The 12,938-nt window shown below is 40.4% G+C and overlaps 1 protein-coding gene across 3 annotated transcripts in view; it reads left to right on the top strand.

Annotated features, from left to right (window-relative positions):
• Positions 1–12,938, top strand: part of QTMAN (queuosine-tRNA mannosyltransferase) — a 382,528-nt gene that overhangs the window by 356,195 nt on the left and 13,395 nt on the right. For all 3 annotated transcript variants that reach the window (XM_037027769.1, XM_037027768.1, XM_037027770.1), the window contains one exon: positions 1,473–1,582. In XM_037027769.1, the coding sequence (XP_036883664.1) occupies positions 1,473–1,582 (110 nt within the window). The remainder of the gene's footprint in view (positions 1–1,472; positions 1,583–12,938) is intronic.

The raw sequence follows: 12,938 nt of genomic DNA, 5'->3' as shown, positions 1-12,938 counted from the left end.
CTTTCAAACTGTTTTGAGTCTTTGTTCATGCCCACAGCAGTGGTGTGTATGAGAACTATCCAAAAACTTCCCCATGGTACATATATTTAATCTGCGTCATCTTAAAAAGGGAAAAGCACTTTGCTATTGCATTCTTTATTACTTGAAGTAAATCAAGCTCAGAGATATAGAGCTTAAAATAGTTACTGAATTCTAATTCTATAAGAATTTACAATTCCATGAGATCAGAAATGCCATTTTAAAATGTTAATCAGAAGATGCATTTGTTTTAATTCTTGATACTGAAAATATTGACTGAATTGTGAATTAACACGTTTAGGGTTGCAGATGTCATTTTTCATGAGATTTCCTGAATGATGTAATTTTCATATTTCATGTTGCAGTTTGATCAATTTACAGATTTATTTTACATAATTAGTTGGTAAATGAAAAATTCAATTGCTGATATATAACCATTTCTCTGTAATACAGAAAATAAGTTAAAATTCTGAATTACAAATTAAAAACAAATATTTTGAAGACATCTGGCCCACATCTGTCTGAAATAAGATAATTTAAAACTGTGTAATTAAATACAAGAAATACTAGAATATTCACACCTTAGAATGTAAAAAATAACTCATTCCATTTGAATGTGATTTCTTGAATTGGTGATTTTTTTTATTTTAGTGCCCTTTAGCCTCTCATTCTGTTATTACAAAAAAGACTGACAAGCCAAACAAAAATAATACATGTTTTTCAAAGCCTCCATGAAATGAAAGAATTATATGTAATCTTTTTATAAGGATATTCTTTGTATAAGGAGGTCAGTCAACATATTCTGTTAAAGTTAATACTCAGTGGACTTAGACTCAGACTCCTAAGTTAATACTCAGTAGGCTTAGACTCGGGCCTACCCCCTTTTGATGTTTTTATAATTCTCCATTCAGTTATTTAAAATGAGAGATTAGTGAGAGAGTCTGTAATCTCACTTCCTAAATTGCGCCTTCCTTGCGGGCACAGAGGGGCTCAGTAGATGACAGAGGAAGGTGTTCACCCTCATGGAAACGCAAAGCAACTTGGGTACCTTCTCAGGATCACTAGAGAATCATCCTATGAAGACTGGTCTTTTGTTAAAAACCTGTGTTAAGTGGGAAATTAACTGTTTCACAGGCAAGGAAACTATACTAGGTTTTCTATAGTTTAACTAAACAATGTGAAACACATGATAGATTTTTCCCTTAATAAAAGGCTGTGGAACTTTAACACTTCAGTAGGACTAGGTTTTTGATACATGACAGAAAAATAATATTTCTGAAAAAACTCAGTGCTGATGCTACAATAAAAGGTGATAGGGAGCAATCTCTACTTGGATGCCAGAGGCTCTCCTAACAAAAGACCGTGGAAGGAATTGGTACTGTGAAAAGTGAAAACACTTTTCCTCACACATACCCTAAGGTATCACAAGTTATATTCTGTGTGTTTATTTCCAGGGAGCATGATAAAGATCCAGAGAGTTTTTTTAAGATATTAATGCATCTTAAGGACTTAGGACTGGATTTCCACGTATCTGTCCTTGGAGAAACCTTCACAGATGTCCCAGGTGTGTATTTTGAATTTTTTCATGTATGTTTTTATAGATGACATAAGCTCTACAACTGAGATATTAATTTCCATGTTTCCCTTCATTAGAATAATCAAGATGAGCATTGTTAACCAAAAGATTATACGATGGCATTAAAGTAGGATTCAATTAAAAAAAATACTTAAGTAAGCATTCTTTGATTTAAGTTGAGAATGTGAAGTCATCTCTCTTATCAAATATAGTTCATACAGTGCATCTAGATGTAAATACAATATATTGCTTTAGGCATCTTAACACTTAAGGAAAGTGGAAATTTGTAATTGGATGTACAACCTCTCACCTCTGGGGTCACTGGCCTGAATCCTGCTCCCAGTGGTAATGACTGAAATACATTGCCATCTGTTAGGCAGCCTGTGTAAAGCATTTGGCACCAAACGTGTAATGTAGAGTAGACCACGGTCCATATTATTCTTGTCATTGGTCCGTCCCCTTCTATTGAGTTTTTAAAAACCAACAAAAATCCTAAGCATTTGTTTTCATATTTTTTAAGCTTTGGATGTTCAGCCTTTTTTCTTAACTCCAAATACACAGACAACAAAAGTTCAGAAATGACCTTTACTGTCTTGCATGACAACTCTTAAAGACCACTTAAAGTTTACCCTCACTCAGCATGTACTTCTTGACCTTCGTTCATTGCTAAGAACTACACCCAGTCTGTACCTCTGTAGCCTCATCGGATATGGCTCATCCTCTGCCCGCTGAGATGATGGACATCTGCTTTTCTTCAGTTCCTTCGAGGCCCCAGGCTTCCTCAGCCCTTTGGACATTTGCCTGTTTGTTTCTATTTTATCCTTTTGATCATAGCCCAGGGGCATGCTCTTTGAAGGTATGAAGCCTTGTCGTGGTCTCACGGCACCCTACACTTTTACTTCAGGGTGCTTGCCTCACTTTCTAATCTTAGAATTATGTGTAATTTTTTATCGTATTCCCCCCCACACATACACACTCACCTACACACACACACTGAATGTCGGTGCTTCCCGGGGTCATGTCTGTCTTGTTCTTTGCTATACCCCAAAGCCAAGTGCAGTGCCTGGCCCAGTTCTGGAGCTCAGTGACTAGTTGTTGGATAAATGGGTAAAAATAATATTAACTCCCTGCCCTCAAGCGATTTGGTCTTGTTGAAGAGGGAACACTTGTGCATAACACAAGAAACAGAGAGTGAAATGCAAAATAGTACAACTATTTATTAGTACCGGCATATGTTGTTTTGTGTGGAATATTAATTGAATGGCCAAAGGATTTTGGATATTCCAAAAGCAGAAACAACATGGGCAAAGGATACTGGAGGCAAACATTTTAGATATTGTATTTAAATGAGAGAACAATTTCAGAGATTGTTACTATGAGGTCACTAATCTAACTAGACTAAGAGATTCAGCATGCAGACCTGAATAAATAAGTAATATGTCCCTGACATAGGTAGGATAGGTCCAAAATATGGAGGATCTTGATAACCAAAGTCTATTAGGTAAAGGTAAAAAATAAGGAGCCCAGATCTGGCTCAGGGAAAAATTTGATGAAACTGTATTTTAGGCAAGTTTATCGTGCATCGATGTGTAGACAGAATCACAGGAAGACTCCACGGTGGTCATCCAAGTGTGAAGATGTGAGGCCATGGCTGAGAGATTAGTGAGGGTGCTGTGTGGGAGAGAGGTGCTCAAGGCAAACACAGAAAAGAATTGGATTGGTGTATGGCTGTAAAGAAAGGTGGAAGGAAAAATCAGCTTATTTGCAGAACCACTGAGTTTGGTTGTGTCTGTGCCACTTCAAGGTGTTGATGCCTGGACCGGAAGGTGGCCACAGGGCGGCCTCACAGAAGGCTTCGGAGGCAGCTTTAGTGTTGAGTGGTTTTAGGCCACCACTGCAAAAAAGAGTAGGAGTTCACTCAAAGGGCCATGTTCTTGGGATCACAGTCTCCCCTCCCACACATTAACATTGAGCTGTTCAGAGCAGTATGAAGGGTTGAAAGTCAGGTGGGGAGCAGTTAGGGGTCCAAGTACTGTGTGCTTAATTATTACCAGCCTGATCTTACTGTTTTACTCACATTGGCTTCACTTCAACACACATGTATTGAACACCGTGGAAGGGAGATTCCATGGCAAACAGGACTCAGTCTCCACCCTCAGGGTCCCTCTGCCTTGGAGAGATACATATATAATGAATGGGTACCTGGGATGCTGTGAAATAATTATGGCATCTGCGGAAGCCCATAGGAAGGGGCGTCACGTTATGTACACACACGCTCGTGCCTCCTAGCCTCTCGGGGGCTCCTTTCTGCCCTAGCCTCTGGTCCATCTGTGCCATTTCAAATGTGAATTGACTCCCGTTATGGGTACAGCTCTTCCCGCTGTACCAGAGGAGGAGCCCAGTGGTGTACGGATGGGTGAGCCTGATGATCTTCCAGGTTGCACTCCTAGGAGCCATCTTGCCGGGCTCTCCTCCAGCGTCTTCCTAATAGGCCATCCTTTGTAACTTCTGCCCTTCTTGTCACCGGGCTGGTTCACTTCACAACTGCTTACTGTATTCCAGGCATTGATCTAAGCATTGTTCTCCATTTTTCTCAGATGGAGAAATTGAGGCACAGAGAAATTAAGTTACATAATACTTTAACCATTATTTTATGTTACCTTTCCATGTTGTTTCCTGACACACAGTTCTCTAAGTTAAAACATTATTTTTTTTCCCTAAGTCACCATGCAGCACTTCCCAAACCGGGTTGCCCAGCAGGCATACACTTCTTTGCCTGTTGTGTCTTCTACATTAGCCTATCTGAAACCCATGTCATGAAACCAACTTACATACTGCTCAATATCAGCCAAAAGAATTTCTCTCCACACTGCTAGTGTTTGTAAGGCTGTGGTTTCCTTGTAAATACTTGTTACAATGATTAGTATGCTATGAATTGCTCCTATTTATTGAAAGTTTGTTTCTTACTTGGTCTTTGTTAGGTTATTTTATGTAATGCTCTGGACAATCCCAGTGGAGTGGGTATTATTTTCCCATCTGTTAGTTTCTCTAGAAACTGAGATTCTGAAAGCTTAAGTCCCATTAATTGCATTGCTTAGGTGAGTCAGACTTTCCTCCTTCACATACAAGCATACAAGTATTGAAAAACCAAGAAGTATATGATGGCAACACCACTAATTACTCTTCTTTTCTTTTGTAATTGAGGTGTGATTTACATGTAACATTGTACAAGTTGCAGGTGTACGGTGGGTCAGTGTGATACATGCACATGTCCCCACACGACTGTTTGCCGCATGCCTGGGGCTCAGACCTCTGTCACATCTTTTCTTTGTGGCAAGAACATTAATGATCTGTTCTCTCAGAAATTTTGAAATCCATAATGTAGTATTGTTGACTAATCACTATTAAGTCCCCAGAATTTATTCTTCTAGTTGCAAGTGTGCACATTGAGACTCTATCCAACAGGTGAAGATACAGTTCTTCCTTCTCCACAGAACTCTCAGGGAAGCCAGCACTGATCTGAGCCATGGCATTAGTACCAGTGAATTGTCATGTCCTTCCTGGTGAGGCAAACAATCTCCATTAGTTTTTTGAAAAATGCTAAAACTAATAATAGAGTGCCTTTGTAGAGTCTCCGTACTCTTAATTGCTTTCAAGTACATTTTAAGTATCTTTAAATTATGTTGTGACGCCTTTGTAGCCCTTCTTTGAAGAATGACGTACGTTAAGAATATTGATTCTAATTTTCAGTTACATAGTCCATAGCTCTTTGGTATCATTCTTTCACTTTACGAAAGAGGAGAGAGATCTAGCAGAGTAACTATTCCAGGATCTCACAGCTGGGAGCAGCGTGGACAAGGGCAGAGGATGGTGGTAGGCTGGGAGGAGAGCCTGGGAGACGGCCTCCTCATCCCTCCTCACTCCTGTATGTGTTTAATAAATGGTTTTTTTAATATCTGCTTTGTGTCAAGCACTGAGCTGGACATTTAGGATGAAATGGTGAATAAAGCTGACATGTTCTGTGATGTTTGCAACTTACAGTCCCACTCCAGTGCTTTATTCATCACTTACTAGAACACTCCTTGAAAACATTAGAGCTGACATTTATTGAACACTTAACATGTGCCAGGTACTGTTCTAAGCCCTTTATGCTTTGCATCACTTACTCTTCACAACAGCCCTGAGAATTAGGTGCTATTGTGATTACCATTTACAGCTGAGAAAACTAAGGCACAAGAAGGTTAAGTCACTTGCCTAAAATCACCCATCCATCCAGTTCTGAAGTCTCAGTGCAAACCTTGTCAGCCCGCCTACAATGACATCGCTCAGCCTATTCTCTGTGTGTAAGTCCACAAAGTTACCCATGTTTTACAAGTTAGAGAAGAGGAGGTGATATTGGGAAATTCCTTGCCACTCGTGTGAAATCACTTTCAATGGAAAGTTTAAACATACACACATACACACACACACACAAAAAAACCCTTCAAATTCATTTCCTAAACATCTTGCTCTTTAAATATTAAAGTGAATTCCCTCTTTTATTTTCCATCTGGAATCATCACAAAAAAAAGGTCTCAAAAACAATATGAAGTGCAAAGTTATCCCAAATAATTCTTGGCATATATTTGAGTGGATGAAAGAATGAGATTGGAGTAATAGAATAATATAATTTATATAACATATCAGGTATATAGAAATCTACAATGAAACAATTGGCAAATACTAGTTAGTGAATGGAACTAGAGAACCCTGAGACTCAAGGAAGTTCTAAGTGATTTTATATTACATTTCTTGTTTTAATACAGGTGACCTTGATTCAACATAAATCTATTTTTTAGTCTTTTTCTCATCTCTTGGCTCTTGCATCAATCAGAATAAGCTGAATTGTACTAACAGGTAACCTTAATATCTCAGTGGTTTAAAACATGTAAGATTTATTTCTTATTCATGCGATATGTTTATTGCAGGTGAGCAGTAGAGTTGTGCTCTCATGGCCACTCAGGAGACGTAAGGCTTCAGAGAGAGCCAAGCTAGCACCATCTCAAACATCGCCAGTCTCCAAACCAGATGGAAGTGAAAGCTCAGTATCTATTCAGTGCTCTGGCCTAAAAGTAACGTAGGGCTCCACTCAATTCATTGGCCAGAGCTTGCTGCAAGGTGCTGCCCCACCATAAGGGGGCCAGAAAATTCAATCCCGCTTCGAGCCCAAAATTGGCAGAGTAGAAATATTTGGTCAGCTGCACTATTGACCACAATAGTTCTTCAATATGCACCATGATCTGTGGCTCATAAGAGAGAAAAAACAAGCATATCTGTCTGGGGGAGTCTCTCCTGGCTGATAAAAAACTCTTAACAAATATTAAAGTATGGCCCGCAGTCTTCTTGCTAGAGACAACCCCGCTGGTGTCTGAGACACATCTAGCAACTGAATCTCATAAGGCAGAGCAGACGAAATCAAGTTGGTCTCTGTGGGAATGGAGTTAATTATCACTTACCGGTGACGTGGCATTTTGGACAGCTCTGGTGTCAATCAGGAGTGGTTTTGCCCGCCACCCCCAGGGGACATCTGGCAATATCCGGAGACATTTTCGTTGTTACAACTATTGGGGGCAGGACGTCGCTGGCATCTAGTGGGTGAGGCCAAGCGTGCTTCTAACCATCTCACAGTGCGCAGGCCAACTCCCATGACAACGACAAAATCACCCAACCTGCAATGTCAGCAGTGCCAAGACTGAGAAATTTTGATTTACAGGAGCTGAAGTCCGAAGGGCAGGTTTGGAACTGGGTCCTGTAGCTTTCTTGGGTAACCTCAGTCCGTCCATCTGTGCAATAGAGAGGAGGCGGTGGGAAGGAGGGATAATGAAACTACCTTCCCTGTCCACCTCAGTGAGTTAATGAGGATTTCTGCGCAATTAGATAATCTGGGGGAAAACACTTTCTAAACTCCTATGCAGATTTTACTATAAGACTCATGTACTCCCCACTAAGTTTGTATATGGACTGAGTCTTTAATGCATCTTGGATCCAAAGAAGACATTAATGACGCTGAAGTTCATTCTTGCCATTACTTAAATTACTTTAAATCCAGAAAATTGAGAGGTCATTCTGCTACATAAAGCATCCATCAGACTCCATATTACAAATGAGCCAAAAGCTGAGAAGCTCCTCAATGCAAATATTTGAGTTTTGGCCAGTTCTCATGACAAGGTCACATTGTTAGCCCTTGAGGTGGTTTTTTAAAACAAAGCAAATGCTTAAGATATCAAATCAATGGAATGTGTTCGTATACTTAATAATTTCCTGCAAATGGTAATTCTAAACAAAATATTTTTTTCCTGTGAAGAGCCAAAACCTTACATCAGGGCTGTCCTTTCCCGACAGCCGGGTCGGAGGAGTATTGAGCTCTAGGCATTAAAATGGGGGAGGGGTGACAGAAAGGTTGCAAGGAAAGTAAAAGCCTGAACTGCAGTTTTGGCAGACAGAAGTCCTTCTGGTTCACCTTTAATCTGAGGTTAAAAACAGTATGCGGAAGGCTTCTGGCTAGTATCTGGTGTGACAATGGTCATTACTGTGAACTTGGTACGCTCCTGATCCTTAGTTCCGGAGTCAAATGTTGGGTAATTATACAACATTTTCCTCCCCTCCCATTTCCCTTTCCACCCAGCTCCCAGCTACAATCTCATTTTTAGCAGAGCACCTACATTTGTGGGAAATAATAAGAAGGTTCTAGGAACCCAGGTAACTTACAAAGGTATAAATTTTTGCTATAAGGAGAGCACAGCAGAAGAAAAGGTTGATTAGTGTTGAATTAGAAGTTGATTATGTATGTGATGAGATGAATGTGCCCATAAGATTGAATGAACTCATTCACTGTCAACCATACCATTCCTCAAACCAATTTGTTTTCCTTTTTTTTTTATTTATTGCTATCTACTCATTCCCCTAACAGAAGTACACCAAGTTCCTATTGGGGGCTGGCATCACATTGCAGATACCAACTTGCAGAAGTCTGTGCTTCCTTCTCTCTAGAAGCTTACTGTGTGGGAAGCAAAAAATATTTGTGTAGTTACATTTCATTATACTATACCCTTGTTTATACTGTAACGTTTTCAAATAATTTTGAATACAGTATGTTATAACTCTTACAACAATCTGGTGACTAGAGCAGTATTAACATCTGCCATTTATAGCTAGTGAAATTATTTACATTGGCCCCACTCAGGTAGTGTGAATCTGGGATAGATTCTCAGTAGACAGAGCCACTTTCTCATTATTCTTAGAAATCAGCATCTAGTTACTGTCCTAAGAATATAGGAGGAAGTCAGTTTCCCAAGAATCTGATTTAAAACTGAAGTCTTCTGTCTCCTAGTCCTTTGGTGGAGAAAACAAAAATATAATAGGAAAGTAAGGACAATTCAAATAAATGTAGATATAGCCTAGGTTTGTGTAGCTCAGTGGATTGAGCACAGGTCTGTGAACCAAAGGGTTGCCAGTTTGATTCCCAGTCAGGGCACAGGCCTGGGCAGCAGGCCAGGTCCCCAGTAGGGGGTGCGAGAGATGCTACCACACATTGATGTTTCTCTTCCTCTTTTCTCCTTCCCTCTCCCTCTCTCTAAAAATAAATAAATGAAATCTTTATTTAAAAAGAACAAATAAATGTAGCTATACATGCTCCTAATAGGAAAGAATAAATACTATAATTAAAATGACAATATCTCTTAAAGTACTTGATGAATTTAACAATATTCCAGTTAAGATACCAGAATATCACTTTATATCTGCACACAGTAGTACTAAAATTCATACTAAATAAATACATAAATGGGCAGAATAGCAAAGAACTCACCAACACAGGATTAATGAAGAAAAACATGTCCTACAAGAATCAGAACGTGTATAAAGTAATAACTTTTAAAAGAGTACCTTACAGAATAAAAAGCATGAAAGTAGAAAAATGGACAAAAATAGAGAATTCAGCAATAGGCCCAACTTGTATATGAATTGAAAATCCAACAAAGTTAGGATAAAATTTGATATACTTATTTCAGCTCTAAAATGTAATAATTTTAGTGAAAACAAGAAATTGAATAAGTTCTGGGCAATAAAGACAACAAAACAAATTTATATAAGAAAAGTAAGTATAGATTTTAAATGTATATTACAGAAAAAGGATTGCAAAAGCACCAACATACTCTAAGTACAGTAACTTACTGAGCTCTCTTTCTGCACCAAACGCCAAGGTAGGTCTTCTGCTCTAGCATCTTATTGTAGATTACAGACAGCAGCCCCCTCAGGAGGGGCAAGTACTATCCCCTGTGTATGGATGAAGACATTAAGGCTTATGTTCACTACCTCACCCCACATCACACAGCTAATACGTAATAGGGATGATTGTACCTGAAGAAATAATACTAAATTTTAGGGGGGAAATCTTTCATTTTCCTAGTAATGAAATAAGTGCAAATACAAAGAATTTATGGAAAAGCAGCGGCATCGTCCAAAGCAATCAAAGTAAAGGCATACCCTCAGACTGGCCAGCTTACAGGGAAGCACGTGTGTGGATGGTGACGCAGCGTGAAGCATTTTTCCTGAGCTGTGTGGGGGGCCACACCCTGTATTGGACTCAGCACTTTTACATCAGCCAGTGGAACCCATGGAAGTGATTCCCATGACTCCTTCTAGTTTCCGCTGCCTCCTTGCCCCGTCGTTAGCCTCATCTTCTGGGGCCATGAATCCTACAGCAGGTTCAGATTGGTCTCCAGGCCTTTGGACACTGTGATATTCAGTTCATCCACTTACTGTTGCCACCCTTCTTTCTGAACCCAGACCACCCACGAAGAGAATCCCAGTAGTATAACAATGCTAATAAGACTGTGTCGGAGATTTTCTGCAGGATGAACTTAAATTTTCTTTGTAGCAAGTGAGGTTCTTCGAACTACGACCCCAGCCAAATGCATCTCTGCCATTTTCTGAATATGTCTGTGCATTTACCTACCTTCATGTTTTATGTGATGTGTTGCTTAAATTCTTCTGCGACTCTCTGCATAACCACATGCACGCATGCCCTTTCTCCTCCGGCAAAATCCCAATTCCAGCTGTGCTTCTTGTCCTGCACCCTGCTCTCCCCTCCCCTTCCTGGTTGCTCACGGCACCCAGAATCATTCTGTCAGTTGTAAAGCATGTATCGCTCTGCACTGGGACCAGTTGTCACTTGGCTGCCATTAGGGACCATGGAGTAACTGATCACAAGATGCTTGGTGGGTGAAGAGAGCAACTTCTGAAACAGAGACACTACCCAGAGCAGAAGTCAGAGGTACTCCCAGTTAGTGGGACAAGCTCCTCTCACCCAGATCTCGTTAACAGCCCTGATGAGTGGTGTTCCCGTTCCACAGTGAGAAGCTTTCTTTTCCTTCCTCAGAAAAGGTTTGTGAACTCTGCCGCTTCCCTTGCCTCCCAAATGCTCAGGACACTCACTAGACACAAGTAACTGGTAACAACAGACTCCAGTTGCTCAGTGTGTCCTATGAGAGTGGGTCTTTTTTCCACAGTCACTCCCGGGCATGTCATCCCCTGGCAGGACCAAACTTCAGGCCTGCTCGAAACCTACTGCAGCTTCTGTGAGGGGAATATTTATCTTTTATACTGAAACTGGAAAATTCAGAGCAACTCTCAAGGCAAGATCATTTATCCTTCCTACCAGGGGAAGACCACGAAGATAATATGTTCTGGAATACAACTCCCAAAACATCTCTCAAGAAATTGTTCTCAGAAGTTATAACGATGAAAACATTACTGAGGAAAAATGTTCTTTCATTTTCATAAACTGTCCTCGAAGTTTATGGGAAATGTGCACTTGGGAATGATACAAGGAAATAGATAAATTAATTAAATAATGGATGAGAAAAGGTCAAGACATTGATAAACCAATAGGAAATTAGAAACAGACCCTAATTTTAAAAGCTTGTAAATGTATATATGACTACGGGTTGACAGATAGGAGGCCTTAGCATGTGGCTCTTCTACATTGCTTTGGTATTTTATCTTTTTAATTTTGACAGTTGTGTATAGTTACGATGTGAAGTGTGCTATAGTCAAAATAGTGTTTGCCCCCATAAGGGGCTACCGGGGAAGGCCTGCCTGTTTTACAAACTCATGTTTCCTGTGATGCCCATCGGAACAGCAGTCTGACAGAAAGCAGAACACGGGGTGCATGTCTGTATCCAGCTAGTGAGCTTTTCCAGCTAGATCTCTCCTCACCTAATTGTTACATTTGTGAAATGGAAACCATCACAGATACCGGTGCGATGGGATGAACGCCACCCTGGAATTTAGAAGCCCTGGGGTCTAGTTCCAGTTCTGCCACTGATTAACCACGTCACCTCTTTTAGCCCAAGCTTCTTCAGGAAACACAGTCATCCAAAAGAGGTTGAAACTAGAAAGGACCTTGGCAATTAGGGTTCTTTTAAAGTGACATGCACATCCGTACACCCAAAAGGGATTTCACAGGAACGCTTTCTGAAGTTTGGATTGTGAAAACAGTAAGTATAACAATCATCCTTTTTCAAAACCTGTTCTGCTCCTCACCGTTCTGATATCTCTCTGTACTGCCGATCCCAACCCCCACCCTCAGGCAGCGGTGAACCCTTCACCTAAGCCAGCCATACTTCTTCCAGCCACCCCCGTGCACTGACTGAAGTTGCCCACTGTTCTATCCTGTAAGTCTTTGCTGACATGAACATCCTAAAGATGAGCTCCATGTGTATCACCTTCTACTCCCCTGCAGTTATCAAATGAAGTACACCTCACTGGTCTGGATTTCTCCATGGAGTTTGAACTACCTTCCTTGCCTGACTTCAGTCCTCATACAGGGTACCCCCGGGCTGTAGCCTAGATTACTCTGTTCCCTGAAGGCAGCTCCCATGTCATTACCCAGGGCTCTTCTTTCCTCCTCTACCCTTCAGAGCTCAACCCGTCTTCTAAGCCTCATACATAAATAACAGTTAGAGTGTTCTTGAGGATGCAACTATATCTTACACAGCTTTATGTGACCCAGAGTTCTCATCACAGCAGCGCTTTCAAGCTTTCCGTCGTGAGCCACACCAAGATGGTGTATTAGCATTGTCACCTAGTACACCCATGGTGGGGGGCGTATTTATAACTGAAACAAAGCATCCGGGACATTACGTATACTCTTGTTTACATGTGATACACTCTGATACCTTCTCTTTTTTTTCTGTTGTATTTTGTTTCTTTTAATACTGGTCTAAGTTGATTTCATACCTTTGAGTCACAGTTGTGAACAATACCATAATATAGTACATAGCACACAATAGGTGTACTGTTG

The sequence above is a fragment of the Sturnira hondurensis genome, unplaced genomic scaffold, assembly GCF_014824575.4.
Source record: "Sturnira hondurensis isolate 20B ecotype Veracruz unplaced genomic scaffold, ASM1482457v3 Scaffold0019428, whole genome shotgun sequence".
Taxonomy (NCBI): Eukaryota; Metazoa; Chordata; class Mammalia; order Chiroptera; family Phyllostomidae; genus Sturnira; species Sturnira hondurensis.
This window is presented reverse-complemented; position numbering and strand designations above follow the sequence as displayed.